Below are 21,083 nucleotides of genomic sequence, written 5' to 3' on the forward strand. Positions count from 1 at the left end.
TGGTATCCTCATTTCAGCTTCACAACCTTAAGCCTGACTCTTATTTTAGGCATCTTAAGTTTTACCTATTGGGAAATGGTGAGCCAATGCAGTTGTTATAAGAAAAGAGTTCTTCCAATGGTGATAAACACTTTGCCTAATTACTTACATGTCTGAATTTTATTATCATTAATGAAAAAGAATAAATATTGGACTGGGATTATATATGGAATTCTGGAATGGAGGTTTAACAGGGAGGTTAGGAATGTAGAAATAGAAGTGACTGATGTTGAGATGAAGGTGGAGAATGATATGGATTGACAGGGTGGAATGTTTGTGGTGAGTAGAGGTATAATTTGGGTTGAGGCTAGAGAAAAGAGAAGAATAGAATGAAATTTATTTTGTAAAAATTCTATTATGAGGTAAAATCTTACATCTTAGTAACATAAATGTTGTGATACTTACAAATCGGGTAAGTTGCTAACATTGTTGTATGCCACATGAAGAGTTCTTAAGTTAGTAAATTTTGCTAATATGGTAATATCATTAAGAGAATTTAAAGTTAAGTAAAGCCTTTCTAACTGATGATTGTCACCTACAGTTGTAGGTAATTGTGTTAGGCAGTTGTTGGTCATATTTAACACACGCATCCTGTTGAAAAAAAAAATCTTTGAATGGCTTATGCAGTATATTGCAGTAACTTTTTATCAGTAAATGTGGTCAACTAATTTAGTCTCTTTTGTAAAGTATAATCAATATGTATTTGATTGGCTAGTCTCTTTGTCTTTGGTGGAAAATGAAATTTGTGAATCCTATCTGGAAGTGATCATGTAAAAATGTTGAAAACCATTTTTGAGTAATACAACTTGAAAACCAAGGTCAAAATAATCTACCAAAATATGTTATGTATGCTGAAGAAGAGTTACTTCTAAAGTAAAGTAATTTTTAAAGAATTTATTCTTGTTTTAAATACATTATATTCTTGTGTAATTTTCTTATGATTCCTAAATCATAAGAAAATTCCTAGTACTACTCCTATTCCTAGTACTACTGAAAGCTTTCAGTAGTACTAGTCTTAGGGGTGGATAATTTTTATTATTCACCTTTAAGACTAGACTCGAGAAAAGAGCGAGTGTGAAATTTTGTGTGAAACTCTGCAAATCTGCCACGGACATATGGGATTTGATGCAACAAGTTTTTGTCAATACTGCCATGAGCTGTGCGAGGTGTTTTGAGTGGCACGTAGGTTTCAAGAGCTAAAGAACATCACTGGAAGATGAAAGATAAGGAAGACCTTCAATGAGCTCAACACTGGAAAAGCTCAATACTGCGTCATTGTGCATCAAGAATTCATCCCTAGTAGTCACACTGTCAATAGAGAGTTTTACTCCCAGGTTTTAATGTAGCTGTGGGTACGAAAAAGTGGATGCTCCATAGTGACAATGCACCCTGTCACTGTTCTCTCCTCACACATGAGTTTCTCGCAAGTACAACATGATCTCACTTCCGCATGCGCTGTACTCTCCAGATGTAGCTTCGCCTTCTTCCCACAGTTGAAAATCCGGCTTTAAGGGCACAGTTTTGACATCATCCTGGAGATTCAGCGCAAATTGCAGAAGGTACTTGCCACGCTTCAAGTGGACTTCCAGAACACATTCCAGAAGTAGCAAAAATGCTGTGAATACTGTATTGGTGTGCAAGGGGACTTTGAAGATGACAATGTGTACACATAATATGAATAAAGTAGTTTCTTGTCCACAGAGTTAATCTCAAAACTTTTGATACGCCGTGTGTGTGTGTGTGTGTGTGTGTGTGTGTGTGTTGTGTGTGTTGTGTGTGTGTGTATATATATATATATATATATATATGCTTGTGTGTGCGCACTTGCACCCGTTTGTGTGTGCGCACTTGCACCCGTTTGTGTGTGCGCACTTGCACCCGTTTGTGTGTGCGCACTTGCACCCGTTTGTGTGTGCGCACTTGCACCCGTTTGTGTGTGCGCACTTGCACCCGTTTGTGTGTGCGCACTTGCACCCGTTTGTGTGTGCGCACTTGCACCCGTTTGTGTGTGCGCACTTGCACCCGTTTGTGTGTGCGCACTTGCACCCGTTTGTGTGTGCGCACTTGCACCCGTTTGTGTGTGCGCACTTGCACCCGTTTGTGTGTGCGCACTTGCACCCGTTTGTGTGTGCGTGTGTTCCCACAACTGTATGTATAATTTTATTTATAATTAAATAAAAGTAATTCTAAGTTTTAAAACTATGATAATTTTTCAAAACAAACATAATTCGCTTTCTAGTCAACTGGGTGAATATTTAAATTTATTTAGAAAATTAACAATCCAATTAAATTTTTTTAAATTTATTGTAATTTTTATATAAAAATTAACTACATTTCATCTTGCTCTTCTAGAAATATTTGGTTATTGAGAAGTGTGTATAAAAATTATTATTATTCCACTTTATAATAATGTTTGATGTTTGTTTTTGTCAGTGACAGTCAGGTGAAAATTATAAACAATTTTTTTTTAATGATAAACTGAACCAAATTTAGCTAATTAAGTTATGCCACCGTAGTTATAGCACTCCTAGTTTCAAGGTTGGCTGAAAGTATTGCATGATGCAAATTAAAAGAAATTCCTTTGAAGCAAATTTGGTTAATTTGTCACAACAATAATAGTTTTGTTTAATTACACAGGTCAACAAAAAAAAAAAAAAAATTGGAACCGAAAAGTAGGAGAATTAGAATGTATTTTTTATGCTGAATCTTAAAATGAAATCAGTTTTTCTTCATCACCTTCTGATTTTTAGTTATGACCCTTTAAAATATTGAGAAACTTCTTAAATAATAAAATACAAAAATAATAATAATGTAATTACAATTAAAATTCCTACAAGACATTTACTTTTATATTAATTTCTTTCAGTGAAGTCTTATCTTTTTATTACTCAGCAGTAGTCACTTATAGATTCATCCCATCTGCCTTGATAACATTCTTCCATTTGCAATATATCTTGGTGGAACCTTTCACCTTGTTTGTCTGATGCCACCCAAGTTTAAAGAGAAAAAGTCCAAATGAGAATATAAAAAATGAATTTTCAATGACATTCTGCAGCCTAAATTTTTGTAGTTCACTAAGAGTTCATTTATAAGTCAAATCATGGTTTTCAGTTTTTGTTTCCAAGAAATCCAGTAACGACATCTTTGAATGACTTCCACACTTGCTAGTTATTTAGGATTCAGTTTGCTGTCAAATCATGAATTAATTTTCTTATTTGTGTCCTGATGAATATTCCCTCTCTTAATTTGGCTTTGCTTAACTGTGAAAAAACCTCAGCCAAATATTTAAAGCAGTTTCCATCTTTATGTAATACTTTTACAAAATTTTTCGTCAGGCCTAGTTTTATGAATAGAAGTGGTAAAATAATACGATCTGCTTCGACAAGGGGAATATTGACCACATTTTCCTTTCCTGGGGTAAACTGATTTCTTTTTAGCCAATCTTTAACTGTGCAGTGTTTATCTGTAGCTGGCTATCTCATAAACTCTCTCCAAGAAACATATATTTTGTAAAGCCACTCTGGAGACCAAGAAGAAGCCCTATCGCTCTCAGGTCAGCAATGATTTGCCATGAGTGTTCATCATAGTTAATAGTTTTTAAAATTTTTGACGTACTTTCATATGTTTCATTCATTCTTACAGCATGTGCTACTGATATAGAAGAAAATTTATTCAAGTTATGCAACAACAGTGCGTTTAAGCTTCTTTTTGAGTCTATAAATCACGCCAGTCATGAATAACATATTCAATGTCCAGTTCAGACGTTAGCCCCCCTAACATCATGGCAGAAACAAATTAAACCACCTCTTCTAAAGTATTTTAGTTTTGATTTCCACATACTGAAATTTTAGTTTTGATTTCTACATACTGAAATTTTAGTATCCTTATTTAATAAATTTCATTCTTTAAGACATGAACCTAGGAGTTCTACATGCTGTTTCGACAAATACAGGTCATAAATTAGGTTGCTCAGTTCTGTTTGTGTGATGAGGTGAGGTGAGGTGAGGTTCAGTATTTGATTCTTCTGGAATGTAATTAATATTTATTGAAGTTGAGGATTCATTGGTTGACCCTTCAGGGGAATCAGAAATATCTTTAGAAAAAGTTGGAGCAATTGGAATTGGTAAATCAACACCTTGAAGTACTGGTCATGTAGCTGAATGAACATTTGGGTATGCAATATTGCTTTTATTGTTTGAATTGAAATAGTAACATTTATTCTTTTTTTCCTTTTAACTAATGGGTTAGTTTAACATAATGCATTCTACATGTGAAATCCAGGTTTTATCTTTGTACCCAAGAGACAGTCAAAATAATGTTTATAAGCAGTTTTCAGCAGATTTGTTACTTATTTTTGTTGACTATTGTGTGAATTCTCCACACAATAGACTTGTAAAAATTGGATTTTTACTCATTGTAAAGTTCAAAATGATTTAATGAATGAAAGTAAATTGAAATATTTCAGAAATACTTAAAAACACAGAGCGAAATACACATACAATTTGATAAATCTTGACATTCAATAAAATAATATCAAATGTTTTTCTTGTGAAACAATTTCTATAATATGTGTACGATAAAACAACTATTAAGAATACATATTCAGATTCAGCATATAAACTACATATGATGCCTACTCCTTTTCCAGTCCCAAATTTTATGTTGACCAGTTTTATTAGTGTCATTAATTGTTTGTAATGACAAATTGTGTAAATATTAAAAGTATTTGATATTTTCTCACATTTTTTGTTTAAAAACATACTTTATTTGTATTATTTTAGACTAAAAATTATTAAAAAAAATCCTAATTTCTTGATTGTGCAATCAAGTTTTGTGTTAAACTCTGTGAGAATGCTACTAAAACTTTTTCAGAACTGATAAGGGTGTATGAAGATGACACTGTCACGAACCCAAGTTTTTAGGGGGTTTAAAGCATTTTCAGATGGCCGGGAATCAGTTGCGGATGATCCATGCTCTGGAAGAGCGTAAAAAAAGTGATGTAATTTGCGTTGTCAAAAAAAAAAAAGTTTTAATTGCTGGGCTGACCAATCCAACTTTAATGCTAAAATTTAGCCTTAAAATGTATTTCTTTAGCATAAAAAAAGTTTTGAGATTTATGATAGATTGTTAAATTAGATGAATTCATTATTTAAGATCAGTTGACGAGTGCTCTGCAAATGTTATATTTTTCTGTTATTTTTTCCTTAAAAAATACTATAAACCCAATAGTAGCTGTTTGGTTAAAATATTAATTGCCAGCCTCCATGGCGCAAGTGGTAGCATCTCAGCTTTTCATCTGGAGGTCCCTGGTTTGAATCCTGTTCAGGCATGGCATTTTCACATGCTACAAAAATTTTCATTCATCTCATCCTCTGAAGTAATACATAACAGTGGTCCCAAAGGTTGAAAAAAAAATTAATTCAGCTAATTTTAAAAGTAATTAGTGTGCTTTTCTTCAAATGTAAAAATGTTATCCCTTTTTTTAATGAAGATAAGTTAAAACTAGAATTCAAGTTTTTCAGATGTATATAATAACCTAAGAATGAATAATTTGGAAGTAAAATCAATGAAACAGGGACCATAAAGTTAAAAAAATTTCTCTTTAAAAATGTAAATAAATAAAAAAAACTGTGCAATAGAATTTTAACTTTTTTGAGTAGTAATAAAAAAATTTGCCAAGATTTTATTTCTCTAACAAAGAAAATTTCTCTAACAAAGAGGTGTACGCTTTTGATTTAGTATCACTCGCCTATTCCCCCACTGAATTTTGAAAATTTACAGATCTTTTAATGAAGGTTCTAAAAATGTTCTGTGAATATCCTTCTAGGATTTGTAGAAATAAAATGGCAGCTTTCAAATTATCAATTTCAGCTACATTTTTTATTCATTACAAAATAGCTGGTAAAAATGATAATTGTCAGTAAATAATTAATCATAAATCTTGCTTCACTTTGCTGTGTAAACATTTAATTGTTAAAATAGGATTTACAACTGAACCAAAAGTTGAATGTTGTGCATGGGCTATTATACTTAATAATCTAGCATCTAGCAATCAGCGATTTGCTGATGATATAGTAATTCTAGCTGAGAGTAAAAAGGATTTAGAAGAAACAATGAACGGCATAGATGAAGTCCTACGCAAGAACTATCGCATGAAAATAAACAAGAACAAAACAAAAGTAATGAAATGTAGTAGAAATAACAAAGATGGACCGCTGAATGTGAAAATAGGAGGAGAAAAGATTATGGAGGTAGAAGAATTTTGTTATTTGGGAAGTAAAATTACTAAAGATGGACGAAGCAGGAGCGATATAAAATGCCGAATAGCACAAGCTAAACGAGCCTTCAGTAAGAAATATAATTTGTTTACTGCAAAAATTAATTTAAATGTCAGGAAAAGATTTTTGAAAGTGTATGTTTGGAGTGTCGCTTTATATGGAAGTGAAACTTGGACAATCTGAGTATCTGAGAAGAAAAGATTAGAAGCTTTTGAAATGTGGTGCTATAGGAGAATGTTAAAAATCAGATGGGTGGATAAAGTGACAAATGAAGAGGTATTGCGGCAAATAGATGAAGAAAGAAGCATTTGGAAAAATATAGTTAAAAGAAGAGACAAACTTATAGGCCACATACTAAGGCATCCTGGAATAGTCGCTTTAATATTGGAAGGACAGGTAGTAGGGAAAAATTGTGTAGGCAGGCCACGTTTGGAGTATATAAAACAAATTGTTGGGGATGTAGGATGTAGAGGGTATACTGAAATGAAATGACTAGCACTAGATAGGGAATCTTGGAGAGCTGCATCAAACCAGTCAAATGACTGAAGACAAAAAAAAAAAAAAAAAATCTAGCAGAGCCTATACAATATTTCAGAGCTAAATTTCTCATGTTGATCCACCAACCAAAATGTCAATTTCTAAGTAGAAGTGTTTGTTATTGGAAACTGGTAGTACAGTTAAAAAATACAGCCTACTGATGAAAGAAAAAGGATATATAGTGTGTACTTTATTACTGTGATCTCCAGATCCAAAATCAACTGTCTAAAGAATAGCAAAAAGGAGTAAAGTAACATTTTTCTTAAAATCCACCTGGTTCATAATCTTTAGGAAGATTACCCAGATAGGAGTGTTGGTTTTGTTGCATATTATTGAGTATCATGAAGTTGATCCATACTGGCATGAACGTGTTGTATTCTCAGATGAATATCCTTTCTACCTTAGTGGTATGATAAGCAGATATAAGTGTAATTACTCCCAACACCAAAAACCCACATATTATTGAGCAGAAGCAGCTTAAATTATAAGGCATTACTTTCTGGGCAGCTATTACTATCAGTAGTGTATACTACAATATATCAGACATCACAATGACTGCAAACAGATACCTATGAGTGTCAATACATAATGTCCCATTTTACTGTTCCAGAAACAAGATATGCTATGGAAGATGGAACTCGCAATGGAAGATGGAACTCGCAATGGAAGATGGAACTCGCAATGGAAGATGGAACTCGCAATGGAAGATGGAACTCGCAATGGAAGATGGAACTCGCAATGGAAGATGGAACTTGCTGGATTATCTTCCAGTACCTCATTTTTGAAACCCAGTTAAACTGATACTAAATATTCACCTTGAGGGTTGTTAGATTGTTTGTTAGAAGTGAATTTTTGGGACTAGCCACTGAGGTTGACCTTACTGCCTGTGACTTTTTCTTTTGGGGGTTATTTAAAGGAACGTGTGTACTCCCATAGCCTTAACAATAATTAAAAGTTGAAGAGGGTCATTGAAGGAGAAATTATGTGAATTCAAAAACATTTCTTTATGAATCCATACAAAGGATTTATTAAACAGTAGTACCAGTGTGTCACTGTTGGTGAATTCAGTTTAAGTATTTTCTTTATTAATTCATACAAAAATTTCTCCTAAGTTTTATTTTGTAAAGATTTGTTTTTATTTTGTAATTCATCTGTTTAAATCATTTTTACCAGCTACTTTGTAATGAATAAAAATATGTTTTATTTGAAGTTTATATTTTTATTTGAAAGTCACCATTTTGTTTGTATAATAAATCCTAGAAGGTTGAAATTTTCGCAGAACATTTTTAGAACCTTCATTAAAGGGTCTATAAAGTTTCAATAGAATTGGTGGGAGGATGGGTGAATGATACAAAATCAAAAGTCTACCTCTTTGTGGAATAATAATGTATAATAGATAGCTTAAAAAAGAAAAATACAAATAACTTTATCTTTTGTGTTAATTTATATGAGGTCTGTAAATAATAGACTATTTTTTTTTTTTGGCAGCTAAAGTGGCAACACTGTAAGCTACTAGTCAACATATGAACAGCTGATTTATATTTGATATTAATATTTTTGGTCTATTGTTGCCATGTAAGATGTAAACAAACTTTTTGTGAAATGAATTTTTGTTGTGCACTACAAAAATTAGTGATACTAACTATGAGCAATGTTGTGCAATCAAGTTTAGTGTTAAACTCTGTGAGAATGCTACTAAAACTTTTTCAGAATTGATAAGGGCATATGGAGATGACGCTCTGTCATGAGCCCAAGTTTTTAGGTGGTTTAAAGCATTTTCAGATGGCTGGGAATCTGTTGCGGGCGATCCACACTCTGGAAGAGCATAAAATAGTGACGTAATTTGTGTAATTTGCATTAACGTCAAAAAGTGATGACAATGTTCAGCAAATCAGACACTTAATATAGTACGACCGGCGATTAACTGTCAAAATGATTGCAGAACAATTGAATTTGAACCGTACCACAGTCCGTCAAATTTTGATAAATTGGACATGAAAGAAGTTTGTGCAAAATTTGTCCCAATAAACCTCACTTTTGAACAGAAGAACAATAGGATGCAAGTGTGCTGTGATCTTCTAGGGCGAATTGGAACTCATCCTGATTTTATGAAAAATGTTATTACTGGTGATGAATTTTGGATATTTGAGTACAACCCAAAAATAAAACGCTTGAGAAAGGAGTAGCACACTTCAAACTCACCACGTCCCAAAAAAGCAAAAATGAACAAATAAAAAAATTAAAACCATGCTAATATTTTTCTTCGATAAAAATGGCATTATCCATAAGAAGTTTTTGCGTACTAGACTGACTGTAAATCACTATTTTTACAGAGAAATTCTCAAAAGACTGCGGAAAAGAGTTGCTCGTGTGAGACCAATCATCAAAGAAAACTGGATGCTGCATCATGACAATGCATCTTGTCACTCCCAATTAAGAGTTTTTGGCAAAGAAAAACATTCCTGTAGTTCCTCAACCACTGTACTCACCTGACTTGAGTCCCTGTGACTTTTTCCTTTTACTGACTTTAAAAAACCCCACAAAGGACACCATTTTGGAACAGTAGGAAATATAAACAAAAATTTAACCGACCAACTGAAGGATATTCTGGTTTCTGAGTTCCAATACTAATATTGAGTATTGCTATTGAGTACTGCTATTAAGAGTGGGAAAACTGTTTGAAGTGTTGTGTGGCTTCCCAAGGAAACTATTTTGAAGATGATAAGTCCATGTATAATTGGATTGTAAATAAAAAGTTTTTTGAAGCAGTCTCATTACTTTATTTACAGACTTCATATATTTTTTCCCCTTCTTCATAACTTAAGTTACTTATTAGTTTTATATTATAAGTTTTACCTTAATTGCCAATGACTAATTAATTTCTTTTTTAACTAAAATGCAATTTCACTGAAATTTAAAAAAAATATATAAACAAAATCTATTTTGTTTTATTCTATAAAAATCTTTTATTAAAAAAATTTGCCTTGATAATGATTACTAGTTTAGAAATAATAGTAACAAAACTTTGTAAATTTAAATTAATCCTCAGAAGAAACAAATTTTATCATTAATATGTATTTCTTAACTATATAATAACACATTAATAAAAAAAACCTGGAGGAGGCTAGAAAGAAATGCTCTGGTAATGCAGTAATGCGATTGTTCTGCAAAAATAATTGTTGTAATGGAATATGACGTATAACTGCGGGAAGTGAAGATAATTTGTTAAAACTAAGTTGTAATGTTTGTAAACAGCTCAATTCATTGCAGAACAAATGATCTGGTAATCCGGTCAGCTTATTATGACTTGCAAATAATGTTCTTAAATGTTGACATCCAGCTATCCACTCAGGTAACACCTCAAGTTCATTACTGGAAAAAAGTAATAAAAAATATTACAAAAAATTTGTAATTTTAAATCTTGAGTAAGAATAAGACATCAAAACATAACCTGTACATACCATACAAAAACCATGCATTGTTATAAAATGTAAAAAATTAATTATGTATTAGAAAAATGCAAAATCTGAATTTAAGAAATTCTTTATAATTCTTTAATACATGTTTACAGTGTGCAGTTTCATTTTTTCCTTGAATACAGGCTTACATAACTCAACCTATGTAGTGTTACATCCTATTATAAACTGTTTTTTTGGTATTTTGTCTGTAATGCAGTTAAAGCTCAATGGTGTTTTCAAATTATTATGTAATTATGAAAAAAGGTTTTTTCATAATTTTTTTTAAAATGGCGCCAGATGTCAAAGATGTCAAAGGGAGAGATATTGTGGAGAAGTTTCTGTTGCCAAGTCTTTGCTGTTATTGACTTTCATATGTTCAGTAAGCCCACTCCTAATGTAAACTACTACTTATGTCACCCATATCCATGGCATTTTCACACACTATAAAAATTTTCATTCATCTCATCCTCTGAAGTAACACATGACGGTGGTCCTGGAGGTTGAAAAAAAATTAATTCAGCTAATTTTAAAACTAACTAGTGTGCTTTTCTTCAAATGTAAAAATGTTATCCCTTTTATTTTGATGAAGTTGCCTTCAACTCTCTCTTGCCTCAGCTATATGTACTCTAATTTTTCATATTGTATTCCTTACTCCATCTTAAATATTTGTTTTTGAGACATTCTGCAATTACTGTTCAGAATTGTTTCTTCTTGGTACCCTACTTAAGATAGAATACTTAATTCTTTATGGTTTTTGATAAACATATCATTTTCCCTTTGAACAATTAATATGAACAAAATTTAAGAATACAAAAGAAAAAATTATGTAGGGATATGATGGAAGCAGCTTGTTGACAAGCTTCAGTTAGCGATATACCTGGAAACAGTGATTATGATATTGCTAATACAATAATAGTAGTTTTGGTAGTGACTAAAACTAATAGAATCAGTTACTAATTGATGTTCTGGTTTGCATTGTTATTTATTACCTTGATTTTTTTTTAGATCTCAGTTTGTTAAATTCAGTGCTATAAGAGCAAGGTAATAATAATGATGATTATAACATTATAATAATAATTATAATAACATCATAATAATAATGAACATCATAATAATAATAATAAACATCATAATAATAATTTGTGCAAACTAGATGTGGTTCACTTATGACAGTCAAGTTTTAAATTGTTATTCTAACTAGTAAAATAATGATGGACAGCCTCTAAATATTAAATATTTATTTAAATTAATAAATAAAGAATGTCAAATAATATAATATTGAAATATATGAAGAAGGAAAATTTAATATTTGGTTTAGTAAAAGAATATTTATTTAGTCATCCATATCATACACACCAGCTAATATCCCATTACTTCTTTACCAATTCTTCTAATTTGCATTAGCGGAATGGAAAAATAATAATAATACTAATAATACCACCCTGAGGCAGAGAAATGTGACAAATTAAAAACCTATTTTTAAAATATTACAAAATTAAAAAAAAATTTCTGCTACATATTCTATTAGAAATAGTCACTATGGTCATCCCAAACAAACCTGAAATGTGATGTATTAATATTAAATGGTTTCTTTATTGATATTTATTCTAGTTTGTTAATGTCTGTGGATTTTAATATTTGTATATATAAATCAATAAAAAAAAGAAAAATTATGAAACTTGTAAGTTTTACAAATGACAAGGAAGGTCATCAATATATTTTAATTTTATGCTTCTATGTATTTGCAATACTTGTTATCTTTCATGATATAAAAAGCTAATGTTATATTACAACTTTTTAATAATAGTGGTAGAGTAAAAATGATTGATAGGTTGGAAAACTGTAACATCAAAAGTAAAGTCTATCTAGAAATAAAATTATTGCAGAATTTGGAATATTGACTGTTTAAATTCTTCAATGAAACAACTTCATTGAATTGGTTATTTCAGTTCTCTAGATGAACTTTAGTTATAAACTTTATGATGTGCTCTAAAAAATATTTTTTGTTATTCATTACAACATCACTGCAGCAAATTTGTTTGGTGCTGTTGGAAAATTCTCTTACCAAAGAATAGAGACCAATAAGAGAAGATACTTTTTTTTTTGGTACTGAAGAACAATATTTTGTCTTATATTTACAAATGAAGATTAAAGTTTCAATATTATATTTCACACACTCACACATAAGTACATAATTTTTAACATAATTTTTTTTTATGTTACATATAAATATCTAATAGATTCTCCCTCTATGAATAGGGAGACCTTGTTGGTGGTGAGGAGGCTTGAGTGCTCAGTGATACAGTGTAGTAGACCAAAGGTGCAACCATATCAGAGAAGTATGGCAGAAAGGCTCCTGGGACAGATGAGATACCTGCAGAATTACTGGGCAGTGCAGGTGAAGAAGCAATAGATAGATTATACAGTAGGAGCAGATAAATGGGAAGAATACAGAACAATTAGCTTAACTACTCATGCATCAAAAATCTTAACTAGAATTCTGTACAGAAGAATTGAACGAGAGTGGAAGATGTGTTAGGAGAAGACCAGTTTGGTTTCGGGAAAAGTGCAGGGTCAAAGGAAGCAATTTTAGCACTCAGATTAATAGTAGAAAGAAGATTAAAGAAAAAAAAAACAACATACTTTGCATTTATAGAGTTAGAAAGGGCATTTAATAATGTAAACTGGAATAAAATATTCAGCATTTTGAAAAATTTGGGTTCAAGTATAGAGATAGAAGAATAATTGCAAACATTTACAGAAACCACACTGCAACAGTAATAAAAGAATATAAGAAAGATGCCATAATGAAAAAGGGAGTCCAACAAGGATGTTCCCTATCCCTATTACTTTTTAATTTTTACATAGCAGTTAATGATGTTAAAGAACAATTTAGATCTGGAGTAACAGTGCAAGGTGAAAAGATAAATAGCTATGATTTGCTGATGATATAGTACTTATAGCTGAGAGTAAAAACGATTCAGAAGAAACAATGAATAGCATAGATGAAGTCCTACACAAAAACTACAATATGAAAATAAATAAGAACAAAACGAAAGTAATGAAATATTGTAGAAATAATGTAGATGGACCACTGAATATAAAAATAGGAAGAGAAAAGATTACAGACGTAGAAGAATTCTGTTATTTGGGAAGTAGAATTACTAAAGATGAATGAAGCAGGAGTGACAGAAAATGCTGAATAGCACAATCAAAACGAGCTTTCAGTCAGAAATATAATTTGCTTTCATCAAAAATTAATTTAAACATCAGGAAATCATTTTTGGAAGTATGTGTTTGGAGCATATGGAAGTGAAACTTGGACGATCGGAGTACCTGAGAATAAACAATTAGAAGCTTTTGAAATGTGGTGCTGTAGGAGAATGTTAAAAATCAGATGGGTGGATAAAGTGACAATTATTAAAGAGGTGTTGTGGCAAATCAATGAAGAAAGAAGCATTTGGAAAAATCTAGTCAAAAGAAGAAACAGATTTATAGGCCCCATATTAAGGCATCCTGGAATAGTCGCTTTGATATTAGAAGGAATGGTAGATGGGAAAAATTGTGCGGCAATGCTTGGAATATGTAAAACAAATAGTTAGGGATCTAGGATGTAGGGGGTATACCAAAATGAAACGACTGGCACTAGATAGGAAATCTTGGAGAGCTGCATCAAACCAGTCAAATGACTGAAGACAAAAAAAATCCAATAGATCTTTCAAACGTTATCATTAATTGTAAACTGTGTTTTATAATCGACAAATAAAAGCCATGTATTAAAATTATGAACTATTAAAAATAATCTTTTTTATCTTAATGAGTCATGAATTTGTTATTTTATAAAAGTGAAAACATGCTTTTTTGTCCTTTTTAATGAATTTTTTAGGCTTTCATTAGTCTAAGTTGAAATATTTAAGACAATTCACTGCAATTATGTTATGACTTTTGCATGAATTATGCAACTGTCATGAGCTTTTTCATAATATAATAACCATAATTTACTTAATAAATAACTGAAAATATTTCAAAAAATAATTAGTTCCAGAAGATTATGCACTTTTATTGCAGTGACTGTGATAAAGTGACCCAGTCACTGTATCGATGATATTTGTACCCATATGTGTTCTTTGTAAAAGTGGCCATGTTTGGCTTGCCCAATAAGTGCTAAGTGCAACTAAGTGCTATTAACAACTGACTATACATTATATTAATAAAAGAAATATCATAATCATGAATCATAGTCTTAGAAACATATTTTTAGTTATTTAGAAAGTAAGTATTATTTTACAAAAGTTTCAAATCCTTAAACAAAATATTTAACATTATTTTTTTTTTTTTATGAATAATTTTGGTACTTACTAAGAAATATCCAAGTGATTCAAGTGCGAAGGTCGAGGTGACACTATCAGCTTTTTTAATTCTGGATAGAAGTAAAAAACAAAATTAATTGTTAATAAAGAATAAAAAAATTAACAGAATACATGTACATACATTATATAATAAGAGGTCCAGTATTTTCTAAGAACTTACATACTCATTTAGGGTTCTACTAGGTAGTAGGAGGGAACTGGTTTGGGTACCAGGTTAAAAAATGTATTGTTCCTATCTATATCTTTATATATATATATATATATATATATTTCTTCCGTATGTGTGTATGTGATTGAACTCCTACTAAACGGCTGGACTGATTTTGATGAAATTTTGTATGTGTTATAAAGTTGATTGGAGAATGGTTTAGATTAACAATTTGATCCGATAGAAAATTAATCTTGCGATGGTTAAGGTTTACAATTGGATCCGGTAGGCAGCGCTGCGATCGTGTTTAGATTTGTGCCCTTATTTAGAATATTATAATATTAATTATTAAAATAACGTTTTAAAGTGTAATTATAGAATATACAGTATGTAAATTTGTAAGGTGCAGTATTGAAGTGAAAATGTTTTTTTAAATTAATTTATTTATTTATGTGTTGTTGATCTTGGGATGGTTAAGGTTCACAAATGGATCCGGCAGGCAGCGCTGCGATCGCATTTAGAATTGCGCGCTTATTGAAAATGTTATATTATATAATTATTTTTTGAAATAACGTTTTAAAGTATAATTAAAAAATATACATTGTCAAATTTGTAAGGTGCAGTATTGAAGTGAGTACTTTACATGATTTTTCATGAATTTTAATTACGTATACACGTGCATTCAATAACAATCAACTTAACCTACAAATTAAATTGTCAATTCACATTTGATTCTACGCAACTTATGAAGTATTGAACGGCTCTTTGAAAATAAAAATGTAAGTTTGTAAAATAAATTATAACATTTATAAAATAAAAATATAAGTTACTTATAATAATTATAGTTTAAAAGTATATTTAAAAAATTGAGGTTATAATTTTTGTAGCTGATTAATTTTAAACCACCATTCGCCATCAGAACCACTGAAAACACTATTGGCTGGAGCCAGATCTCAATCAAGATTGTTTTTGCGTAAAATTCGTAAATTCAATTCTTGCTTCCAAATGACAAAAATCGTTCAGATTGAGGATGGTACTAATTTTGAATCATTATTTAATATTCAGGGCAAAGTGTATCATCAAATTGGTTCTTTGTTCTCAGTGCATGATGCCGATCCAAAATTTTTGCAAATCTATTTCATGGGCAATGAGGAGCAACAAATTAACACATGCTGCCAGTACAACCACATCGAGCAGATGGAGGAGCGAGAAATAGTGGCAACTTTGGAAACGTTTTTGGTTGGCAATTACTTCATCAGGCATTGCAGCGACTTGCTTGATGGTGGGCGGACTGCGCATTCAGCACTCAAGTTGCCACTGAACATTCACACAAATTCAGATGCAATGTGTAACATAAAGAAGCATTCACGCATGGCTGAAGTTTTGAAAAAATGCAAAAGTATTATCTGGGATGAATGCACTATGGCTCACAAGCATTCACTTGAAGCTCTCGATAGAACGCTGAAAGATCTCATAGGTCGAGTTGTGATAACTGTACGTGTGGTGGCATCAGGTATTTAAAAATTTTATTTTTTCATCAAAACGGTCCAAACAATTATAGTTTATTTGAAACATTTTTTTAATTTTTGGATTTACAACGTTTGAACAGGACAACGTTTGTCGGGTCTGCTAGTATATATATATATATATATATATATATATATATGTATATATATATATATATATATATGTATATATATATTGGTTATGCTATAACCATAACAGTTATTGACAATATATTACAAGATAAAACCATTCCTAGCCAGGCTTACAAAAGATAGAAAAGAGTTAAGAGGCTTAATTGACTTCCCTGAACAAAATATACTATTGCATATCATAATATCAATTCAACAAACATGTGGGTATGTCATCCCTGCAAGTGATATCTTCATTCTGATCCCCACCAAGCCTGGGTGTTTGATGAACATCATTACTTTTAAAAAAATAACTGTCTAGAATAATTTTCAAGTTAAGTTCTTTATACATTAAATTCATAAAAACAAGAGATAAATACGGTTAAACAAGAAATTAATATACATCTTTTTATGGGAAACAATGCTTACATACTCCTGTATTCTAAAGTTGAGTTCTTTTATTACTTTAATTAAATTACTTGTATTATAACTATTGCAAGTGTATTAATTAACCGCATTTTGGTGGTAATGTTATTTTGTCTACTAAGTAAAATTTCTGAAAATGTTTTGTTGAATATTGTGGCAAAGTTTGTATTAAATGGTAAATTGTGCTTATATATTTAATTTTTATCAGCTCATTAATCAAATTATGCAATTTGAAGTGGCTCTGCACTGTGGTAACGTTTAATATCATTAAGCGTATTATACATAGCTATATATCTTAAACATAATGCACACAGTATATTAAACTTTTAATGTATAATTAAGTAAATTAGTTTGAAGATTAACTTACTATTATTTCCAGCAATTAAAGAAATAAGTGAGCTTCCATTTAACGATAACTCTTGCAGTTGATTCTTTGAACATTGCACATTTTCAAGCTTATCTAATGCACTTAAATCTAAGCTTTCAATTGTGTTTTCACTTACATCAAGATGTGTCAAATTCTGAAAAAATCAAACAACAAAATTTCATTATTTTCTTTAATAAAACATTCTTATATAGATAAAAATGTCAGTAAAACATGAAGACAGTTTAATGTAGCAATATATTAAAAAAAAATTAAAAATACATTGGCTGAAAAAAATTAAATAATGTAGAAATAATGTGTTACAATTAGACAAGTATAACAGAACACAGTAGAAATAAATAATGTTGATAAAAACGTAATGTTGATTGTTTAACTGGGAGGGAAACTGAGGAATATTGACCAGCTGTTTAATATTCTAAAATTTCCTTTGATTTTGTCAATGAAGATAAATTATGAAAATAATTGAAAACTAAATAATTACTATAGAGTTTATAAAACTTATGTTAAAATGATTGATTATGTCAGAGTATAATGTCGGTAGACATGTATTTAGAAAATTGATTGGTACATGTGTTCAATTCACGTTGAATGAGATAATTTGGTATATAATTGTGGTTATGTACTTAATTTTTAAATTATTGTAATATACACCTCTATTATGAATATGTACAATAATACATAATGTCAATGTTAGTGACCTTGTGATTGAATCTAAGAGGTATTTGGAAAATGCTGAATCTATGTTGCAAAGAAGGATACTTTGGAGTTCATTGTATGCACGAGTACTCCATTTATTTTGTGATTGTGTTCTGTGATGATTTTTCTGTCATATTAATTGTACTGTAGGCTAAAATGCATTTGGAGGTTTACAAAATTTTCCCCGGGACATTCTTTCTTATCTGTATTATTTAAAAGTATGTTTTGTTGGTTGATTTTTTGTGATGTGAAGTCAACAAAAATGTATTTATTTATTGTGTTCTTCGGCAGATTTTTTTTTATATATGTTAGTGGTTGCTGAAAATGTATTAACTATCTCGGTATAGTAAGATCAGTTTATCTACACCAATATATAAATATGTGTATAAACACATATATGTATATATTAGTGTATATATACACCAATATATATATATAGATATGTGTGCATCTTTTTTGAGGCTTCAAGATGGTTTTTAAGCTCAGCAATAACATTACTTGGGGTCAGGGTGTGAATAGTATTACCAGGCACTGAACATTTGTTCATGCGCAACTGAAAACATATTAAAGTGAGATTTAAAAATAATTGTATTTATTAAATTTAGTTTGTTTATCATTCAAGAAGTTTACACTTTTTTTTAATAAGATCTGGAACATCATCTGTTTTATGCTGACTTGTGATAAGGACAAATTGCAAAAAATACAATTTGAATAGAAAAAATATTTTTATTTATTGTTGGTGAAATGTGTTTCTAGAAAATGTAGTTAATTAAAAAAAAAAAAAATATTAGAAATATATGTTAATAAGTGTTCATTACAGTAGTAGCAAATACTGTATATATATATATATATATATATATATATATATATATTATATACATACATACAATGTCCCACGAAGAAACTTTAAGGACTTATTGTACTGGTGAAAATAATTAAAAATGTTTATATAAACATAGGTTTGGAAATGCTTTGTTTTCAAGTTACGGCTAGCGAAAGATTTCGCCCGGATTTCAACTCTTCTAATAAAAAGAAGCCCTACTGTAACTTTTTGGATCCAAATTAAGGAGTAAAGTTGGTGGTTTCTATGTAATTTATTTGTTTCTTATAAATTTTAAAGCTGGGAAATAGGATAAACAGGTCCAAGAACTGTAAAACTCCAATAACTTTTAAGATATTCGACGTAAAACACAAATAAGGTGTCGAAAAACATTTTTTTTTTTTACGTTTGTAGTGCAATAACTTTGTTGAATGACTAATAAATGCGAAAGATTTAGTAACAAAAGTAGTGGAGAATTTAATTATGAGAAAATTAATGTGAATACACCAATAAAAAAGTTAATAAAAACGTTTCGAAAATCTGTTTTTTATTGAAGAAAAACGGACGAAAAATTGAAAGAAAATGGTTTTATAGTTTCTGAACCTATTAAACACGATTCTTAATAAAGCAAAAAAAAAAAAAAAAAAAAATGCAGTTACAGTATTGCTCGAAATTCCCTCCATAATTTACACATCTCTCTGTCCGATGTAAAATATTTCCGTGTCATCACAGGATCGTTTCGTATAAATTCAATAATATTTCGTATTTTAATGAGTACTCTTTAGTATTAACCTGTTTTTGGTATATTATCATTTTCATATATCCCCAAATGAAGTTATCCAGTGACGTTGTTAGGTGATTGTGGTAGCCAATTGATTGGTCCACCACGTCAATTAGTTTAAGAAATTAGCATTCAAGTGATTTCTAATTACTAAAGAAAATTGTGTCGTTGCACCATTGAGCTGTAAAATCATTTACAATTTAGTTTGTAAAGGTACATCCTCCAAAAAAATGGCAAATTATTTTTCAAGAAATGAACGTATGCATCTTCCGTAAGGTTTTCATTGAAAACAAATGGTTCCAGAATTTTGTCATAAATAATGTGAAATCTATGTAGGAATCTAGTTTCCACAGTACTATGTGGATTGTCTTCGCTCCATAAATGATTATTTTTAGAATTGAAGACTCAGTTTCTCGTAAAACTGACTTCATCAGTAAATAAAACTGAATTTGCCATACCAGCGTTGTCTAGAAGCCAATAACAGAAGTTTAATCGCTGGGGGTAATCTGTTGGTTGCCAATTTTGAACCTTCTGCAGGGGGAAAGGATATAGATCTTCTTTCCGTAGGATGCGCCACACTGTTTTTTGACAAATTAGTGTGCCGTGAAATTCGCCTTGTACTACTGCTGGGCTACGTTGAATATGCTGATCACACGATGTTCATCATTAATACGATGATTTACTTGGCGTTCAGTAGAAAACGAACAGGTTGGAAATGACCCTTTAATTAGTAAATGCTGATAAACCGAAAAATATTTAAAACATATATGTTCCGTTCCACGTCGAGTCGTCCGATGCTGCGGTCTAGTGGGTGCTGGCGCTAACCGGAGGGTGAGGCTCGTACTAGTATTCTACGTTAGAGTCCCGTCCAGTGCGATCGCGTTTTTCATTTCGTCCGGATGGACAGTTAGTGTTAGTTATATTCTACGTCAGGATCTCGCACAGTGCGGTCGTGTTTTCATTTCAGTCCGGGGGGACTCGTAGTTTCTTGATAATGTTCAAGTTCAATTATGACTAAAGTGTCATACTCTCTTAAGTTTAATGCAACTATTGTAATTCAATTAAAATGTCAAGGGTGACAACATATTAAATATAACGATTCAAGAAGAATATAGCGTTGCTTCATTTCATCATCTACCATCTCATCAAAAAAATACAGTCCAAATTAGCTCTCTTTTCTACCAGAATGTTGAAAATAAAGCTTTTAAACGAAAGTTTATTAGGTACAGAAAGAATAATACGATTTTCTGTCTATTTTTCTTCAATAAAAAACCGATTTTTAAAAGTTTTTATTTACTTTTTATTGGCTGCATTCACATTAATCTTCTCAAAGTTAAATTCTTTGCAAGTTTTATTACTAAATTTTTCGCATTTTAGTCATTAATAAAGCTACTGTACTACACATGTAAAAAAAAACTTGTTTATCGATACCGAATTTTGTGTTTTACGTTGGATATCTGGAGTTACAGTTCTGGGACCTATTTTATCCTATTTCCCAGCTTAAATTACAT

At 30.7% G+C, this 21,083-nt stretch overlaps 1 protein-coding gene across 2 annotated transcripts in view; it reads right to left on the minus strand.

The window, feature by feature from the left end:
• Positions 1-21,083, minus strand: part of Phlpp (PH domain leucine-rich repeat protein phosphatase) — a 163,759-nt gene that overhangs the window by 23,382 nt on the left and 119,294 nt on the right. For both annotated transcript variants that reach the window (XM_075358709.1, XM_075358708.1), the window contains exons 8-11: positions 17,258-17,411; positions 14,672-14,732; positions 9,969-10,226; positions 445-630 (exon numbers count right to left, since the gene is read on the minus strand). In XM_075358709.1, the coding sequence (XP_075214824.1) occupies positions 445-630; positions 9,969-10,226; positions 14,672-14,732; positions 17,258-17,411 (659 nt within the window). The remainder of the gene's footprint in view (positions 1-444; positions 631-9,968; positions 10,227-14,671; positions 14,733-17,257; positions 17,412-21,083) is intronic.

Source organism: Lycorma delicatula, chromosome 2, assembly GCF_047948215.1.
Source record: "Lycorma delicatula isolate Av1 chromosome 2, ASM4794821v1, whole genome shotgun sequence".
NCBI classification, from domain to species: domain Eukaryota; kingdom Metazoa; phylum Arthropoda; class Insecta; order Hemiptera; family Fulgoridae; genus Lycorma; species Lycorma delicatula.